The sequence below is a fragment of the Stegodyphus dumicola genome, chromosome 12, assembly GCF_044657685.1.
Source record: "Stegodyphus dumicola isolate Sdum_Otavi_A_Nest chromosome 12, ASM4465768v1".
NCBI classification, from domain to species: Eukaryota; Metazoa; Arthropoda; class Arachnida; order Araneae; family Eresidae; genus Stegodyphus; species Stegodyphus dumicola.
Window position 1 is genome coordinate 78,243,468 of NC_140779.1, and position 21,642 is coordinate 78,265,109.

The 21,642-nt window shown below is 31.2% G+C and overlaps 1 protein-coding gene across 1 annotated transcript in view; it reads left to right on the forward strand.

Moving 5' to 3' along the window:
* Positions 1 to 14,623: 14,623 nt before the first annotated feature.
* The window catches only part of LOC118197275 (corticotropin-releasing hormone-binding protein-like), an 88,154-nt gene continuing 81,135 nt past the window's right edge, over positions 14,624 to 21,642 (forward strand). The window contains exon 1 of the mRNA XM_035368771.2: positions 14,624 to 14,787. Coding sequence (XP_035224662.1) covers positions 14,716 to 14,787 — 72 coding nt within the window. The 5' untranslated portion in view covers positions 14,624 to 14,715. The remainder of the gene's footprint in view (positions 14,788 to 21,642) is intronic.

The following is a 21,642-nucleotide window of genomic DNA, read 5'->3' on the forward strand; positions in this document are numbered from 1 at the left end:
TACAGGAAGATTAAATGAAATTAAATTATAGTAATAATATTTTTTATAAAATTCTGCAACGTTTATGATTTTAAAGATAGCTCAAAAGGATTTTTTTACGCTCTAGCTGAGCTCGTAGTCTATCATTGTGATCTTGCACTTAGTCTTGTTAACCCAATTTTATTTTTGTCATTTTAGCCTTATTTATAATTAAGCATCTTTTATATTTCTTTCAGGCTTTTCACATTTCATCTTATCAATGTACAAGTTTCTTAGTAAAATACTATTTTTTTTTCCTTTTTGTTATTAACTTTTTATCCGTTATTTATTAAATATCACGCGGTTTTCGCATGAAAATCAACATTTAATAGCAAAAAGTGCAAAATATTTAAAAGCAGCATATCTTTAGAATTCCTGATAGAGTGTCAGAGACTGCCATACATATTTTTATAATCGCTTTGCTGTTTCTTTAAAAACTAGCCGCTCGCGCAGCTTAGCTACCCAAAACAGTTATCATAAGAAAGAAACCGTTTATAGCGAACAAATCCACCTACTGTGATTTCATAAAAATAGTGAATATTTCTAAGTAGACATGTCATGATTTTAAGTCTATTTAAAACAATCACATTAAAAAGTAGAAAAAATATTCTTTAGAACTGTGTTTATTGCCTTTAAATCTCTTAATTTATTACTCAGTAACCTTCCAGATTAAACTTGAAAGTATCTTAGGCTTTACTAAATGACACACTCTGGCACGTGAAAGATAAAAATATTTTATTTCCCGTCACTGCAATACATTGCTTTCATACAGCCGAGTTTGTTAATTAAAACTGAAAGAATTGAAATATAATTATCTTACATTTTCCCCATCGTCAGCAATCTCGTGCGCTGGAGATGTTTTATTTCGAGCAGTGTCGCCATTGCTCCCTTTCAAATCATTGCGTTTGTTAATCAAAGTTTTACAAAATATGAAATGAATACTAAAAGCAATTAAAAATTGAAAATTCGGGCTTCCAGGTGCACATGTACGGGTGGAGGATTACCTTATTCAAAATTTGAATGCTCCAAGTACCGTGGTTTTTTCACACTACGAGAAACATACATACATTCATGCAGATTCTTTATTATTTAGTTTCTTTAAAAATAATACAGGGCGATAATATTTGGGGGTAACAATTCAAAAAGTTATAAGCCGATTATAGTGAACGAATGCAAAATCTAATTTCCAGACTAACAACTCTTTTAGGCTAAGAAAAATAATATTAAATAAAGACTGAACGGAGGTGGACCAATTATTTTATTGTTTTATTTTACAGCATAACCTAAACTTCGCAACAATGAGCAGTAAAGTTAATAAAAAATTCTATCCATTAAAAAAAAATAATAAAAACTTAACTATACACTACGTTTCGGATAAGAACATTGTTAAACATTATTAAACATTAAGAAACATTGATCAGCTGAAAGCGTCCACGCCACGCATATTTTTTTTACTCTTTGCCTTTTTTAATGCAAGATAAATTAAGCTAGTAAAAGACTAGCAATTAATAAATAACAATTGTATTATATACAACAAAATTAAAGTTTTACAGTGTAACAGTAATGCAACTAGCGCATCATTTATAGACTATCATATATTGCTAACTAATTAATTAAAGTTATAATGACGTTTAGATAAATTATGTTTAATAAATGTTAACTTTTTTGAATTGGATAACTATCAAAATTAAATTATATTCATTAAATATTTATGATAATTATGTTAATATATATTAAAAATTTAATAAATATAATACAAAGCAAATGCTAGGTTATTAAAAATGTATAGGTTATTAAACTTCTTAATAATCTTTGAGAAGAAATTAATATCATAAAAAGTTTTTTTAAGATTTATAAAACATTAATTTGCATTTCACAATTTAAAATTTGAACTACTGTCTGCATTCCAGTAATTGCTCCATGTACTCTAACATGGAGACAGTATTCTTATTTGGAGATTCTAATCTGAAACAAAAAAGGACCAGAGAAAAGATTTCTAGTGCTTAACTGAAAACCGTATAAATTTTATTGCAAGTAATTCCAGAATCGATTACCTATTGAATTAAAAAACCACCAAAACGGCGATAAAGGCCAAATATGGCTAGTTTTATTTACCCCTAATCTTGTGATATTATGGTAACCCTCCTTGAGTGCGTCCGTGGCATACAGAGTTTTTCCCTCCTCTTCTAATATAAGATATTGAGACAGCGGTGAAAATTTCACTGTCAATTTTTAAATAAAAGTGTAAGGTAAAAAAACATTATTTTCATAATTACTATGTTTATATGTCAAACTCTAAGTGTTGCACAGGCGACGTATTTTGCAAAATCTTCGTCGATAAATGCTTGATATTAATATTTTCTGAAAAGATAATTAAAATTTCTGAAAATGTAAGTACGTATCTTTTTCTTTTTTCACGTAATAATAATAGCCCGTTTATGTCGCAAGTTAATATGTTTTTGAGCTCACTCTTTTTTAATCCTTAATAATAGTGAAATAATTATAACTGTTATATATGGAAACAGATAAGAATACCTGTATTTTTATTATTTCCTATATCACCATTTACATAAGAATTAGGATGATAAAATTTCTTATAAGTTTCCAAAACTTAAGTTTAAAATTTTTCAAAATCAGCTTATCCGTAATTATTCATTGCGTCAGATTTGACTTTGAATTGTCTTGTCTTACCAGTCAGTGCTACAGCCAATAATATATCTGCATACTTTTTTAAATTGCTGTAAATTGGGGTTTTCACAGCATTTAAATGACCAAAATAGAAGTTGTCTTTAGAATTTTTTGTCAATAAAAATTGAAATATTAGACGTATAAGTTCGTTATTGATTTGAAAAAAATTATCATCCTACAAACATACGTACATATGAAAAGCTAATTGTTTATTATACATGATTCATATTTAATGAAAAATTGCGTTTATGATTCAAAGGTGAACAGAAACAGAACGAAACAGAAAAAATTGTTATTTGAAATCTAGCATGGTGATTTACATTGCTGTTTTATATCACTGTATTTCCTCGCGTATTGTTTTCTATGGGTTTTTAGCTTTCGATTCTGATTTATCCCTTGATTTCCATCACTTGGTTCGATAAATTGAGTACCAAGTTCGCTTGGGGACTGAACACTGGGGATCCTGCGACAAGCTGACCACTTGTTCAGGACCAACAAACGGCAAGCTGACCATATGCTTACGCACCCAGGGGCTCACGGTCAAGAAAGCAGATTTTGGGCACTGCAGGCCTTTGCCTATTAGGTCTGTCACGCCACTGAGTTTTTTAGTTTTAATATTAATATTACTATGTATTCTAATTGGAAAAAAAAGCTTCTCTTAAAGAAATAAAATTGTGATAGTTTTGATAGTTTAATCTTGATTGCATTTTATTTATTATGATTTTGTTGCAGCTGCGTCGTTCGGAAACTAAATTATTCGTTTAATTCCTCCCTCCCTCTATGGTCGGACGACAAAATTAGTAAAAAAAAAAAAAAAAAAGAGAGAGAGAGAGAGAGATAAAACATCGTAGAAAATACGGTGGTATCTTCTGCTCATGGCTAATCCTAGGGCTGTAGTCTGTTTCGCAAGAGATTTCCATAGGGATGTTCACTGCCATAATCTGTTGCTTTAAAGTAGGCATTTCAAGGCGTTTGTCAGGCCCTCTTTGCGATCACAACTCGTGTTGTCATCACTGCACAGCATTTATTTTTTGCACGCATTTGAGGCTGTAGTTCAAGTCAGCCTTCATTCCTGCACTTTTCATGAAACGAAAAATGAAATGAGAAAACATATTAAGAGACTCGACTTTTTTTTGGCAGCTGTTATTCCCTATGTTACGAGTCAAATCGGTCCGTAGAAAATAACCTTGAAGTTTTTCTTTACAAAAAAAAAAAAAAAAAAAAAAAAAAAAAAAAAAAAAACTACAGCTAATATAGCTCTTTCAGTTCCTATCTTGACTTGAATTGACATCTTTCAAAACGCGTTCAAATTATGTATTCAGGATTGGGTTAAGCTGAAAAACAAAACTTAAGAGTGGAAATTTTAGCTATCAGCAATATTTTTATTTTACGTATTAAATATTAATCCATGTTATGAAATTGGACATGGACAATCATTACCTCTAAATCAGCCAAACGTTTCTCTTAATATTAACTTAAACAGTCACAACTACTTTCACAGATGGTGACATTTTTACAGAAATTGTTGAAGAAATTCTGTTTTAAAATAAATTAAATCAGTTAAAATCTTAAAAAAACCATGCTTTAGTGCGCTACACTATACACTAACTTTTATAAAAGTGTTATTAACTTATAAAAGATTTTAAATGGTGAAGTTCGGAATACTTATAGTACTCATTTTTTATCATCTACAGTTAAGAAGGAAAAGCTTAAAAACCACAATCTTATAAATTTTAATGTTTTATTTTTATAACTGAAATCTAAAATGAATGCAAAAAGTTAAAAAATAAGGAAAAGGAAAAAATTCTTCAAAAATCTTTGAAAATCTCAATTTTCGAATTTTCGTGCATTTTTAGTTTTTGTATTGCTTGAAGAGAAGAAGAAATATTTTATTTACTGGAATATTTTACAATATGGAATACCTTTTGTATTTCCCACCCGCCTTAAATCTGAGTGCTTGGTAGACGTGTTTAATCGCATCTTAAGCGAAAGATGATAAATTGTAAAACCTCTAATCGAGCCGCCCAAATGGTATAGTGGTTACGCGAACCCGTTGCGATACCGAAGGCCCACGCTCGAATCCCGGAGAAAGCAAGGATGTTTGTAAATGCATAGTGGCTGTGTGGCATGAGGTTACTCTAAATATGCGGCGAACCGAAAGTCCTCTCGAGAGGTAGTTGGTATGAGAAGAAGGGTGAGAGACCCTCGGACCCATCCCCCCCGGGGTGCTTTTTTTTCAAGATTGTGGGCGGCAATGATTGACGTCATACTGCCATCTGTATGGTGCTCAAGGCTTTGAAAACCACAAGCGCCAATCTTGCCCTCCTTGCCGCGATGAATTTCGTGGGCTTGCTCTGATGTCACTATCAGGCAAGTGAGATAAGTCATAACAACAAAACCTCTAATCGAGTCTGTTCCTCTAATCGAGATCTAATCTTCAAAATCTAATCTCTAATCCTCTAATCTAATCTCTAATCTTCAAAACCTCTAATCGAGTCATTTCATATAGTCTATCTACTCTACTTTTGTTTAATCTAATATATTAAGAATTATGACTGCTTAAGTGTTTTTATCAGAGGTTGGATAGAGGATAATTTTTAATGGCCTTTCAAGATTGTGGCTTATCAGCATTAATTTTCAGTTTTTGGTACAGGAATTTAAGGCTTTTGTCAAAGACAACTACACGAATTTGAAACTCTTAACTAAAACCTCTAAATAACTACAAACTCAAAATCAATCAAATTATAATTTATTACCATAACTGGGACAATATGGTTTTATATAATTAATTTGAATTTTATTTTATTTATATTAAATTAGACTTCTTGCAGGTATTTTTAAACAAATCGCATGCACAAATTTACTGTACAAGCAAAATTATGGTAGCATCTTTTTACAACTTTGGCATTTAAAGAACCACATGATTTTTTAACATCAACATTTCAGCAAACCTTTTGAATAATATATAAAACGTTTTTGTGTACATTTTTATACAAATATATCGGTATGCATGATATAAAATTTTAATTTTAAGACAGTAGTGTGCTAACAGGATTCGAAAATAATTTCATATTTAATTAAAATTTCATAAAAATGTGAATTTTGTACTTTCATGAGGGATTTCTCTGGTCTACCTGATTAAAATTTCAAGAAACTTTGATGGATTGAACTCCGCTTTTCCCTTGATAAGTCCGGCTTAAACCTCGGGTTGGGCTAATTTACCATTTATTGCAATTCTTTGTACATATTTGCTGTATATTTGGAATGTTTTTAATTATTTGCGTTCATCAATTAAAAAAATTTAAAATTTTTGATTTAAAATTTATTAGTTTTTCCTCATCCTTTTTGATTTTGAAGTTATCTAGTTTTGTAATTTTTACATTAAGTTCTTAAGCGATAACTTAGACTTCTCTAGTATTGTTTCTTGTTTTTACATGGTGTAACTATTTTACTCGGGAACTACAGTATCAAATGTGCATTTTAGCAATAGCTTTTTAACATTCCTCTTCTTTATATATATATATATATATATATATATATATATAAACTCTCAAGAAAGTTCAAAAATAATTCTTAAAATTAGGGCAGATTCGTTTCTTTGCTTTTTTTAAAAAAGGCAAAGAGACGAATCTGCGCTAATGCTGCTATCATTTAAGTTCCGACTTTTACTTTTAATATTATTAATTTTATGTGCATATTTTTAATATGAAGATTTATATTGAATCTCATTTCAGAATTTCATTTCCATCCAGAAAGTAAGTTAATTTCATTTACGGAGAAAACACCGTCTTTATATTAAATAGTAAAGTTTGTTTTATTAGATGATTTCTATGTAAGATTTGTTTTATTAAGTTCTTTTAAACTACTTCAGAAATAGCGGTTGTTTTTCATCAACTGATTTCTTGGAAAGCTCATCCACGATTTATTAAAAATTGATTGTCAGCTAAATATAATTGATATTAAAAATATTTTCTCTTGCAGGAAAACTGAAAAGCACTGTAAAGGGAATAAACGTTTCTCACAAATTAATATTGGAAGCACTAGTAAACGTTCTATAGAATGTAATAAGATACATAAACAATCTGTGGCACTAAGTTATTACATAAATAGAATAAAATACTCTTGAACCAGGAAATGTCAAAGAAAGCCTATATAAGTAAGAAATTAATTAGTTTTGAGTTTATATTAACTAAGGGAATTCGTAATATTAAAGTATAGAAGAAGTGGTTAAATAAATACTGATTTTAGTTTGATTTATTTTAATTATGGCAAAGCGCCCGCGGCTATCTGCCTAAAGGAAGGGTTGGTTTCGTGGATGACTTTATGAAGGAAATTGGCTGGTATATACGTTACATATGGGAAAACTACGAAAGCACCGTAAAACCAGCCGTTTCGAACCAGCCGGATTTGAACCTCGCACCGAACTACCAGTTTTCAACGACTTTACCTTTCGGTTGCTGGTGGGCTTAAGTATCAACGCATATTGTCAGAAATAAATCTTAACTGTTTTTTATTGAAGTGATTTTATACAAAAGCATTATTTGTCATAAATTACAACTTTTGTCAGTTGATTGATCTCAAAATGTTTAAAATAAAATTTATGGAAATTTAAAAATGATGAGAAAATGATTTTTCCCTATTTTGCAAAAGATTTTCTGTAAAAAATTAAAACAATAAAAGTGAATACGAGCTAGCTCAGCAAATAAAACTATGAAACAAAAATTACTAGAGACGTTTAAATGAGAAAACTGAGCTAACACTGAAATTTATGAAACGTTGTTAAAGTATATTCGAAGCTATATGTAAAGGAAGCGAAAACCAAGAAAAGATTTAATGCTTCAAGTACAAGTAAAAAGAATTTCAAGCACTCTGTGAGTCCATATTAGCGAATTTGGTGAAAATAAGGAAAGATTTAATGCTTCAATACAAGTGAAAAGAATTTCAAATATTCTCCGAGTCAAAATTAACAAATTCAATGAATTTTATAAGGGATTAAAACTCGGATTCTTGGAACCCATAAACGTAGCTCAAGGACAGATTCATTGCGCTTTGTAAAGGCTTTGTCTGCATACTGGATTTAGTTTCCAATTTAAACACACGTGAGGAATCTTAACTAAGTCAGGCACTTTAGTATCCAAACTATTGAGAAAAGAATAAGCATTTAACATTTTACTCAAGCAGTATCATATAACACTGTAGATTAATAAAGTTTTGGATATAGAAGTACTGCACTAAATGACAGTCTTTCAGATTATTCGTCACCGTATTTCACGTTTTTCTTAGTTAGATTTTAAAATATACATCATTTTAATTATTGGAAATTCTCTCTACAACTTCAATACACCTATTTGCAAATTTTACATTTGGAAGAAAGTAATTATACAAAAATTATAACACCAAAATAAAGTTTGTAAATTTAATAATACCTCAGCATATAGTATCATCAACAGTAGACCTTTCATAGTAGTACGAAGGATACATAACTGGGAAAACTTCCGAAAATGTATCCTTTTGAAATATCTTATGTTAACATGCATAAGTTCGTTGCTTTAATTGCAAGATGTAACTGTGATTGCTTTAACTACCATTAACTGCTTAATAGACATAGTAAACCGAGGTATCGTTTTTGAAATTAGTAAATTTACATTAAATTTAAAGCAAACACAATTACAAGTTTCTTTTGCCTATATTCTATAGAAATTTCCATAAACCGAAATGGCGAAAAGCGAAGAATCAAAAAATGCTAATTTTTATAAAAGTATTTTGGGTGTTTTTCAATGGATTAAATCATATATCGTAGTACAGGCATCTGCCCTCATGGGCTTTACCACAATCCAAATAATCTAAGCCATACATAAATAACGCAAAATATTTAAGAATAATTCTAACATAGAATAAGAGGGAAGACTATGAAAGAGAGAAGAATACTATGTCATCTATTAATCTAGACTGGGTTATGCAAGAGAGAGGAATAAGTCGTCTTATCTTGTACCTATTCATCAGGGCAGGCAACTTAATCAAATCTAAAATTTTATACGTATTGTTGTGACTTATCTCACTAGTCTGACAATAACATCAAAACAAGCCCATGAAATTCATCATGGCAAGGAATACAAGACTGCGCTTATTGTTGGCAAGAGCCCTAAGCACCATACATGTGACCGTACATCTTTGCTCATTTCTGCCCTCAATTTTGATGGAAAGCACCCCGAGGGGACGAGTTCGAGGGTGTCCCATCCCTCTTCCCCTACCACCAATCTCTAGAGAGGACCTTTGGTTTGCCGCATATTTAGAGAGCCAAGTTCCTCACAAACATTATTATAAAAGATATGACATGACCCTTTCCGGGATTTGAACCTGAGCTCTTCAGTAAGGCTGTCAGCGTAGCTAACCACTATCCCGGTTGGGTGGCATTTTATGTCAGCCAGAAAATCAAGGTCTTTATTTATTTGTTTGCTGTAAAAGTTTTGAAGTAAATTATCCTTATTCTTTAGACTCATTTTTACTTCCTTGTACGAAGTAAAAAGGAAGTATTGTAATCACGAAAAACTTCAGGCACCATATTTCAATGAATATACACACTTTGACCGCTATGAATGCAATTTAACGATATTTTTGCGTGACATCCGTACGCAAGGAATGAATAAAACACTCTTTTCCCCCCAACAAAATTATAAAACTGATTTTAAATGAATTCTGAAGAGAAATTTGCGTGACGTCTTTGCGTATCTCGCATAACTCAAAAACGAATAGCCTCGTATGTCGAAGCTTTGTATATAGGATTGCTATAGAATGTAGATGTGCACCTCGTATTTTGATTGCAATCGGCCGCAACAAAAGTATATATATATATATATACATATATATATATATACTCTGTTACTCAGCTCAGTAATCTCAGTTTCTTTATTCTTATATGTTTGTAAATTGTGCACTTTTTGCTTTAAAAATGATTGAATTATGTTGTTCTTATCTTCTGGTTATGGTTTTCATGCCTTTAATAAATCTGCATGGAATGTTTTTAGAATTATTAACAATTTAAAAGTTGTTTAAGTGTCGCTAAGCCTAATTATTTTTGCAATGGCGGCAATGTTTGTTTACATTTGAAACAGCAGAATAGTAGATTTGTTGCCAATGTAGAGAAAGTAAGCTTCCCAAGAACTAAGGTAACGCCTACTTTTATTATTGCGATTTAAATGATGCTTAATCCATTCTGGAATTTATTCGAGGGATTAAGTGTTTAAAATTTACTTCAGAATTTTCAATACAGATATTTTGAGTTTTTATGTATTTTTGCCTTGTCGCGAAGTGAAAACTGAATTAATTGAATGAAATATACTGAAACGTCTGTGAAAGAAATGTTTTTTTTTTTTTTTTTTTTTTTTTTTTTTTTTTTTTTGTTGTTGTTGTTGTTGTTGTTGTTGTTTGCTTAATTCATTTTATACAGCGTTTTAGATTTATTAAAATATTTGAATAGAACATGTGGGAACAATTAGATAATTCTTAAGATGATATAAATTTTGTGCATTCTGGGTTAAAAAATGAATGAAATGTAACGCTGCTAAGTGAACCTAGGGCCAGAGTGTCGCTGTGGTAAACAAATACAGTGAATTTAAAGAGTGCATTTATTCTATTTGGTTTATGCGCTACCGACGAAGTAGATTTAATTCAATCCAATAAGTTTAAATGAAATGCAAGAAAAAATGCGTATAATTTAACATTCCGTAAAAGTGGTGTACACATCAGATTTTTTGATAAGGAAGAGGAGGTGTTAATTTAAGTCTTTTGTAACTGCAAAATCTCATACGTTAAAGTTCCTTAAAATAAGGGATATTGTTTCAAAATATCAAAAAAAAAAATTTATATTATCGATGTGGTGGTTGAATATCGAAAATTTACGAGATATAAACTGCAGACTTCATAACTATGTACTAATACAACAGCTGAATGTTTTCTGTTTTAAGATAAAATGCGCTAGAAAATTTTCTCTAAAAACGTATTTGCTCTTTTCGGCAAGAAAATTCAGCTCATTTTAGTAATAGTAAAATTATTTTAAACATAAGAAATTTATCTGCTAGGTTAGTTACTTCAATAAACAAAAAAATAAAATGCCACACTTCGGTTAAACAATCAATCTGCCTTCTTATCGCGGCGAAGAGCGAGCAAGGGAGACAGACTGGTAGTTGATAATTAATTGATTGGTTTATTTGATTATGGCAAAGCACTCAAGGGCTATCTGCCTAAGAGGAGGGATGTCTTCATGGAAGACTTTCTAAGGGAAAAGGGTTCTTATCCACGTTGCATATGGAGAAAACCACGAAATCGCTTATGCAGCCAGCCCGTTCGTCTGGGAAGTTTGAGTTTGGTTTATAGCTGGGGTGGCTGATGCAGTTTTGCAAGGTGTTGAGAATACCTGAGTTAAAACAGTAAAACCCAAATCTAATTACAATTCTCTAAATACAATTTTAAAACAATTTTAAATAATATAAATATTTCTGTATATAAAGTCATAAGTAATAAAATAATGTTAAAATTAGATTTATGTAAAATATAAATCATGGCGAATCTAACAAGCACGACATACTTTACAGTTATTTTATTCAAAATATTTATTTCCAATATAAAAACTCTGTTAAGCAAGATAAGAAAATAAATTTAAGTTTTCGTTAAGTTTTTTCTGAAAACTAACAAAGCTGACTAACATATCATTCTGCAAGAATCTATTCGTTATCTTATAACGTGATAAAATACCAAAACTAATTACATTGCAAGTTCTCTTAATCTTAAGGAAAATTCCTCTAACTGAAGTATCAAAACGCAAATTTCACTTTACATTATCGAGTAACACAGCAATGAATTCATGGAAATTCAATTCTTTATTGTGATCAGTATCGCAAAGACTTCTTAATCTGTTTTAGTAAGAAATACACTAGCTGTTATATCACTGAATCACAGCAAGCCAAGTAAAAAAATAGGTTCTTCTTTTCCATAAAATCTTAATAGCACATGAGACATTAGACAGATTGAATATATAGGTTAGGTAAGGAAAAAAAAAAGACTCAGAAATTAAGTTGCTAGAAAAGTACGTATGATTATGTAGATTAGTCATGCAGATTCCTACACTTCTGCATGTTTGTCAACTTAGCATTTCCCTTTTTGGAGTTCATTAATGAAGTGAGAGATAACGCAGATCATAAGTAAATGCACCGTTATATGATTGCAGAAATATTTAATAGAACGAAACACGGGAAAAGAAACAAGAATATCATAATGGAGGAATAACTATCAAAATAGACGTATACTAATGAGACTGAAAAACACGTAAAACAATCTCGCATAATATCAAATTCATCCACATCACGGAAATAAATAAGGACTTTTTATAGAACTACTACTAGGTGAAGTAAACTGTTAAATTAATGTCGAACGTGATTTCTAAAGTAAAATAATCCCGTGCCAAAAGCGAACTTGAGGAACTCGATTTTGCTTACACGTGTTTTCTTAGTTGACTCAATTTAATTTGTCGTAAAGTGCCGCCCAGCCGGTATAATGGTTAGTGACCCTGACTGCTGTAATGATGGGCCCGGGTTCAAATCTCGGAGAAGACATGGTTGTAACCTTGTCCCTCTCTTCATAGGAGGTGGCCACCTATTAGGTGCTTCCATATTGAAATAACCAACTCTTCCGACCACTTGTAGTGGCGCAAGGCTACGCGAGAATTTCAGTTATAGGTGGTACGTAGCGGAGAACCTTCCGCTTTGCGATAGCCACATTTTTACTGACTGGCTTGAAAATTCCTTCGTAAAAGAAGTCAAATATTACTTAGAAAAGCAAAACATGATCTGTAAAGTTCCCTTAATTCTCGATAACACTCCAGGACACGTGCTAAAAGCCTCACAACATTGTATCCAAATGTAGAGGTTTTATTCCTCCTGCCGAACGCTACTTCCTTAAGCCAACTTATGGATCAAGGAATCATAAAAATATTCAAAACCTCAAGCATGTTTGCATTTCTGCAAATAAAGCACTAGACGGAGGAAAGTATGGCAAACTATGACATTTTAGATGCAATTCAGCATAAGACACTATAGAAATGATGAAACTCTTGTGGAAACTAATGACTTCATGAACAATGAATGCTTGCTAACGTCCCCGTTGGCCAGGAGTTGTTAACAATTTTAAAGGATTTTTATCGACTGAAAATGAAGCCAAGGAAATCGTAGAAATTGCAAAAGCAATGAGTGGCGAAGAATTTTGAGATATGAAAGAAGGAGAGAAATTAAAGAATTAATTGAGACATAAAACGAAGAATTGGATGATGTTATAAGCCGAGGATGGAGGCAGCGATAATGAAGATGATAAAGAGCCTTTAGCGTACAAGAAGTTAAACGAATTATTTTTAAAGTTTCCGGAATTGTCTGACTTTCTAATGGAGATTGATCGAAATGAAGGAAGAAGAAGACAGTTTATGAAGGTATTGGAAACTTCACGCTCTTTATCGCGTAACGTTTAATGAGTTGCGTCATTGCAAAAACCACCAGCTATATAAAAAGTAATTGTATCATATGCCTAATTTTTAAGCAGCAACACAAAGCCATTTAATTAACAATTGTTTCCTTTTCTCCTTTCACTTCCAACAATTTAAGATTGTATAAATTATACATACTTTCTTAATCTGATTCCTAACGCGTTTTTTCCATAAAAAGTCAATTTTGTGGAATGCAATTTTGCCGTACCCGCAATGTGTTAATGACATTGTAGAGACATTAGGTGTTTTTTTTTTTGGAAGCAGGAGTCGTGATAAATGAACAACGCCATCGCCGGGAATCGAACCACGGACATCTGGAATAAGCGCCCAGCGTGCAGACCACTATACTATGAAGGCATGCTAGGAAGGCGGGACAAATACCTTATAACGTAATCCCACGTTCGAAAAGGAGTTATTGTATTTACTTTTTATTAGCGTAATATTAAAAAACTAACGCCGAAGAAAGCTAGAAATTTCTACTAAGGTACTTCTTTATGAAGTTCAAATAATGCCTTTTTTGAGCAATTTTATTCATCTCGTAATTAGTCTAAAATATTTTAAACTATATAAATTTTCAATTCTAATCACTGTCAAATTCCATTCAAAGGTAACTTTATAGTAGTGTATTAAATTAAAGATAATGCTATCCACGTATCATGTTTTGTAGTTTAGGCAACAAATATTATGTATACTTTTGCTGAAATGCATTTGTGGTTGGGAAGTAATATTCTTAAGTTTTTTTTTTTATGAATACATAGGAAACAAGTATTTAAACTTCTTTTGGAGTATCAATATTTTTACAATTTTTTGTTAAATTATAAACTTAAAAGGGGAACAGTAATGTAATTTTTGAATAAATGGTTTAAAATAATGGATTTTAGTTTCTTAAAATTCTGATATGTTTTCTTGGCAATCTCACGTTGACGCTTTAGTAATTTATCATGGAGCACTGACCATTCACTGTCTTTCTTTTATGAAAATTAATATCTTCCAGAATGCAAAAAGAGGCAGCTCTGCTTAATATCACTCTTTCCCTGTAACGAATTTGTTCACAAATATTTCTTTCTGTGCATTTTTTCTAGAACAACTCCGCGCATGAAAGAAACTCACCATCCTGGTAAGAACTATCCATAATAGTGAGAATTCTTATTTTGTGTTTTGTTACTTAGGAAATGAAATTTCTCAATACCTTTTACTGATCCTCCACAGAGATTCTTCTGATCTCCACTCAATCTCTGAATTCCAAGCTATCGAAAGAGTTCTTCGGAAAAACTCTTTTTCTTTCGCAGTACTCTGTCACTTTGATTGTGTTACTCCGAAAACTTCCACCCGCCGCTAGCGCCCCCACTGGAGAGAATTTAATAAAACCCCGCGTGGGGGACCACTACATCCACTTTTCTGAAACAGCGCTTACCTCTAGTACTCCTGAAGTAACTCATCTCTAATTTTTGGCAATCAGATTTTCACATACAGTACTTAAAATGATTTCGCACTGCGTTCTACTTCTCTTACTTTCATTCGTCCATTTGTCTTTCTGCTCTCCTGTTTTGCAGGTAAAATGTTAATTTAGTTAAAAAAATCTTAGTTTAATATAAATAAAAATAACTTTAATATTTATAAATGAGTAACAGAAATGGAAATGGAATCGCTAGTTTTTTGCATTTAATTTTGTAATGATTATTTTGTAACAGTTATTATTATGGAAAAGTTATTATTATGGTTTTCAAAAATCTCCCACTTATAATTAAATTATTAGTATTGCCATTTTCTGTACTACTGTTGGAAAACTGTGTTATAAAACACACTTCTCTTCAAAATTTTTAAAGTTAATAAAGTTTTTTAAAGAGAGTAAAAGAGAGGTACATAGTTTGAATTTTAGACACGATAACCGGAAAAAATATATATACGTATTTTAATTTCTTTTTGCATACGTAAAATTATGTGGCAACATCTATGCAATTAGCTTAAATAAAGGCTATCCTTTATTGCTTAGAAACTGGCGATTAATTTGGTAAAATGAATAATATATTATCTCGGGAACTTGTCTGTAATCCCAACGTAACTTCTTAATTCTTAACTTGAATAAGATAAAACAGCTATATTTTCTCTTTATAATAAATTTACAGTAATATTTGTAGTTTAGTACATAGATATTGTGATATGCTTTCTACATATAAAAAATGGGCATTCGTTATATATTTTCCATTTGCAGTGTTTATAATGTGCAGAATTTCTTTCAGACTCAAATGCATAAAATGGCTGATTATCTGTAATAGAATAAATTTGTGTTATGTTAACTGTACTTTTTGCATATATTTAAACACTGTTATCAAATATAAAATTGCAAAAATTAGGTCCTTATTATGGAAAACGCTTTTATATGTAGCTATAAATGTAAGACCCATTCTTAACTTTAATCAACAGAATAAAATTTAAGGCTTTCTAATTTGCCTTCCGTATTACTAATGCAAAAGTTTACAATCAAATCGAATGAATGGTTAGTTTGTGGAAATAAATTCAGCTCTCAAACGTAAGTTAAGTCTTCTCTCATATTTGGAATTTCAGCTCTAAGTATACATGAACATCAGTATCTAAGTATACATGAAGTCGGTTACGTATTATGTATATATACGTAACCGAAATTCGTTAAAAGGAAATTTTGAACTTGTTTCACGATTCGTTAATTCCTGATCATGCTTTCTAAATATGTTTCTGCGCATGAAATCCGAAATTCGTATATTTTAAGTTCCTTTTTATAATAGTAGAGATTAAAATAATGAAAATTTTGATCTTCCCTTAAAAAATAAAATAAAAAAGTAGTTATTGAAAGGTTTAAAACTCAGTCGTCAAAATGCAAATTTGTAATAATTTTTATGATGTTATGTGTCTAAGGAAGCACTCAGCGGTTATAGATAAATAATTTTAACCAACTTTGCAATTTATTCATTAACGAATAATGTGATATTAATTTTATGAGTCAAAGAAATTCTTTTTGAATATCTAATGAAGGAAATATAATATACATTTGTATGTACGTTAAAAGGAAATTTTTCATTTTTCTCTGTTCAGTTAATATATTTTAGCTGGTTATTCATTATCTTAATCCAATAATTAATGAAAATTTGGGATAGCAATTATCGAATTTCACTGAATTAGAGAAGGGTGTACACTATCAAGTAATGTTTTCTAGGATTAAAATTTTAAGATGTGTTCTAACTCGGATTTAACTTTTACGTCACTGGAAATTAATTTAATTGTAAAAATGTACTAAAGAATGCGTGCTTGAAATAAGATTTTCTTTACCAGGAGATAGTTTAATTATTATTTTGGGCTCTATTATTTATTAGTCCAAAGAGTCTTTGTCCCTGAGGAACTATTGTTTTTGTTTTGCGATTTCGCGTCGAATCACTTTGAATGTCTGTTTAAATTTTCGAACTGTTGTCACCAAATATTATCGCCCTGTATTATATTTGAAGAAGTCAAATAATGAAGAATCTGCATAAATGTATGCACGTTTCTCGCATTGTGATAAAACAATGGTACCTAGAGCTATATAATTTTGAATGAGGTAATCCTACTGCGAATATGTGCATCAAGAAGACCAGATTTCAAATTTGGAATTTATTTTACTACTGATTTCATATTTTGTAAAACTTAAACGAATTTTTGATTAGAAAACTCAAGGATTTCAAAGCGAGCAATGACAACGTTGTACAGAAAAAGCATTTTTATCTTCAGTGCATGAGACTGTGTATCGGAAATTCTAAAGATATGCTGTTTTTAAATATTTATTTTGTAAATATTTTGTGATGTTGCTGCTGAACTGAATTTTATGTGGTTTAAATGCGGAAGAACATGATATTTAATAAATAAAGGTAACGCACAAGACGTTAAAAAAAAGGCCCATTTGGACGTAATTTAAAATCTGAAACCTTTCAGATTTTCTTCTTTAAAATTTGTAATATAATATATATATATATATGTTTGTTTTAATTTATGTCCTCCGTTACGTTAAAAAGTTGTAAAATATTAAAAGTTTTCAGGATATTGGAGATTTAACATGAAATATATTTTCAGATCATAAGGAAATTTGAAATGCAAAGCAGGCAGAAATTTCAATACAAAAGTCTTTTAATTTATTTAATTAAAACTTCGAATTAATTTCTATACATTCATTTTTATCATATAAAAATACTTCATATCTAGAAACAGGTTTTCGGTCTTCATACGAAAGAGTTCCACATAAAGATCTGACATGCACATGTTTTGATAGCCTGAATACATTGCGTATTTCTAAAATGGTTTTAACCATGTTTGCGTATAAGGGAGTAAAACTTTCAGTCTCAGATGGAATGTTGTCCAAATACACTTTAGGAAAGGTAAGAGAATAATGTCATACAAAATAAGCTCAAAATGACACATTGGTGAAAAATTGTATTGCATTTCTGTCTTTCTGTCTTTTAAGGACTTGAAACATTTCCACATTTGGAAGAGAGAAATGGTTAGCTCATTAGATCGGATCTTTCGATAAGTAGATGGAACTTAACGTTAAATAAAGCAATAAAAATTTCCCTCTCCTTTTTGCATTTTTTTTTTTATTTATTTACAGTTAGCGCTCTTCTCTATGCTTTTAAGCTTACATTAGTTTTTAGGCCAAAACATTGGATTAAAATTTTATGTGTGTTGTTTTGTGACTTATCCCACTTGATCGACGGTGACATTAGATCAGGTTTTTCATATTAGAGGAAGTCCACGAAATTCATCGTAGCAAGAAGTTAAGTCGTTGACAAGAATCTTGAGCACCCTAGAGGTGACACTACGACTTTGCTTAGTACCCCCCCCCCCCCCAATTTTGATGGAGAGTACCTCGAGGGGACGGATCCGAGGATCTCCCAGCCTTCTTTCCCTACCAACAACCTCTCGCTGCATATGTAGATTCTTCTCATGCCGCACAAACACTATGCATTTATAAACACCCATGCATTCTCTGGGATCCAAATCCGGGCCCTTCGGTAGGGTAGTCAGCGTCGTTAACCACTGTTCCGGTTGGGTGGCAGTTTTTAATGTTAGAAACATAATGCTTATTAATCTGTACGAACAATGCTTTCGTGGAGGATGCGCTTAAGAGAAATTTTTCCTGCTTGCGTTGAAAGTACTGTGAAAACTTCTTGCAGGTAAAATTTTTAATGACGAGGAATGTAACCTAAGGGGAAATAATAGTACTTAGCTTAGTTTTATATGCCGAAAATCCGTGAGATAAGTGTGCCTAATCTATTTATTGTAAAGAATTTAAATTCGGCTTTTCCAACGAAAGGAAGCTTTCATAGAAAGTTGAATGGAAACTGGTTTGCACTTACATTACGCAAAAGGAATCATTATGTAATTAGGAATAGCCTAAGACATTTGCTAAAGGAAATATTATGGTATTTATTTTGAAAATGCATAGGAACTACGCAAATACTTAACAGGTAAACATATGTCTGCCTCTTTTATGCATTAAATGTGCTTAGTAACAGTTTAACAATTAATAAGTAAGTTAGTTGTTATATATACTATCTTAATTTTTGTTTCCTACAATCCGATTTTCTCAGATCATTTTAGAAGTTTTCAAAAAGGATAAATTTCCTTCTACAGCCAACTTACCTTCATTTCTACAGAAAAACATTATTTGCGAATAAATCTAACTTATTTTCTGATAAATAAAAATACAATTTCTAAGATTGAATTTATAATTTCATTAAAAATTTATTTCCTATATTTGCTTACATAGGGAGAAAAAAATAAAATAAAATTTTAAAAGCATTTTAATGCGAAACTGCCATTGAAATTTAAATCGTTCTTATTTTAAGAATATCTATCAATATAATCTTTTAAAAATGCATCTAACTTTGAAGTATCACAAGTTAAATTTAATATGAGATATGTTTCAGAAGCTCTGATATTCACTTTCGGTTTATCACATTACAATTCATTATTAGTCCAAAGGGACTTTGTCCCTGAAGGACTATTGTTTTCGTTTTGCGATTTTGCGTTGGTTCACTATAAATGTCCGTTTCACATTTCAAACTGTTGCCACCAAATGTTAGAGTTCTGCATTATATTTGAAGAAATTAAATAATAAAAAATCTGCATGTATGTATATTTCTCGCATTGTGATAAAACAACGGTACATAGAGCATCGAATTTTTAATGACGTAAATCCTACTGTGAATATGAGCATGTGGAAGCCCAAATTTGAAACCTACAATTTGTTTTATTATTTAGTTCCTATTTTGTAAATTAAAAAAAAAAAAATTATTAACAAACTCAAGGATTTCAAAGCGAGCAATGGCAACTTTGTACAGAAAAAACATTTTTATCTCCAGTGCGTGAGACTGCGTATCGGAAATTCTAAAGATACGTTCAATTTAGAACTATTTTGCGATATTGCTCTTGAACTGAATTTTATGGTTTAAGTGCGAAAAAAGGGGTATTTAATAAATAAAGGTAACGCACAAAATGTTAAAAAAGCGCCCCTTTGGACGTAATTTAAAATCGAAAGCTTTCAGATTTTTATCTTTTTTTTTTTTAAATTATTGTAATCTGATGAATTATTGTAATCTAATCTAGGTGCTGCACGATTACGAAAACTAGTATGATAAACTTCTAAGCATTTATGCTGCAATGAGCAACCGTAAATATCCTATGCAATTTCATTTTCATTGCAAAAAAAATTTAACTTGTAACAATTAACTGATTACCTCTTAGTGACCTACTGTTGTTCAGATTAGGTTAGCTTAGTCTAGGTTACTTGAGTATGGCAAAACATATGTACCAAGGCTATCTGTCTAAGGAGAGGGATACCTTCGTGGAATACTTTACAAAGAAAATGGCTCGTATTCACTCTTCCACGTGGAGTAAACCACGAAAAGCAACTATGCAGCTATCCCGTTCACATGGGTTCGGGCCCAGAACGAACCACCAGTAGCAGTCTTTAACCAGGTGGCTACTAATGAAGCTGTTCATATGTAGAAAATGAAATTTTACTGTTACTTTATAAATCAAATTTGAATAGAAACTTGTAGAGACATTAGGTTAATTGGAAAATCCGGAGAGATGAAAAATTAGCAACCGCCTTCGCCGGAAATCGGACCTCTGGAATACCGGCCCAGCGTGCAGAACCACTACACCACGAAGGCATGCTAGGAAGGCGGGAGAAATACTTTATAAACTTAGAAAATGATTACACAAAAAGAAAAATATCTTAATGAACAATATAAAATTATAAATTACTATTATTCTAACACCATTTAATATTATTTTTAAATTAAACTATCTTAGCTCAAAGATTCATAAAGTTGTCTTCCACTTAAAACCGACATTACCTAAGAAATAAACTCTCGCTGTAGGAAGTGCATTTCTAAAGAAACAATTTTAAACAATTGAAACAAAATGAGAATAACATGATTATTAAATTCGAGGTATTATTAAATTACGAACTTTAGATAATTTAATTTCATTTATTGTCATAACAATCTTTACTAAGCTTTTTTAGAGCTTGGCAATTTCTTTTGCAAACGTATATTTTAATATCTAATACTAGAGTTTTATCAGATCTTGTAATTTCAATTTAGTAGTTGTAACACTGCATATAAGATTTGCTACTGCAATTCATTCCATAGATGTTCGATTGCGTTGACATCTGAGAAACGCTTGGAGTTCTCGCTGGATTCGTAAACTATTCGCAAGCAATCTGGGCAGGGGTACAATTATGTCATGCCCATGATATTGATGACAAAGGCGCTGTCGTCGGCGTTGTCAGTGGTATAGAGTCTTACATTCATTTGCATAAAGATGGTATATTCATAATATTATAGTTCTTCGATGTATATCACCACAATTCAATTTTGAAATTTGAAAATTTATAAGTGGCGCCCTTTTACAGCTAAATATTTTAATGCAGGGTTTCTTAAACTGTGGGTTGCGATTCCCAAGGACGTCGCGGGACCTGCAGCAGGGGGTCATCAAAAAGTTTAGCAGTTTTTATATACCTTATTATAATAATTTTACAATTACCAAATATTTTTACACAATGTATCTAAAAATAGATTAAAAAAGACAATACAGACAAAGAAAAAAACGAAAAACCTTTCGACGCATTCATTTTATAATACAAACGTTCTTCATTTTCCTTCCTTTGCACGTGACGCTGTCATTTCGTCTGTTAGTTATTTAAAATGTTCACATTGTTCTATGTCTTAAAATTAGAAATTAAAGTTAATGACCTAAACCTGCATATTACACTATAAGTGAAAAAGTTGACAGTTTCACTCACGCGTGTATCGGACTTGTGCAATACTTATGAGGTCCCACAAAAATTTTTGTAAATATGGTGGGGGTCCTGGAAATAGCGAAAAATCTCAGTGATA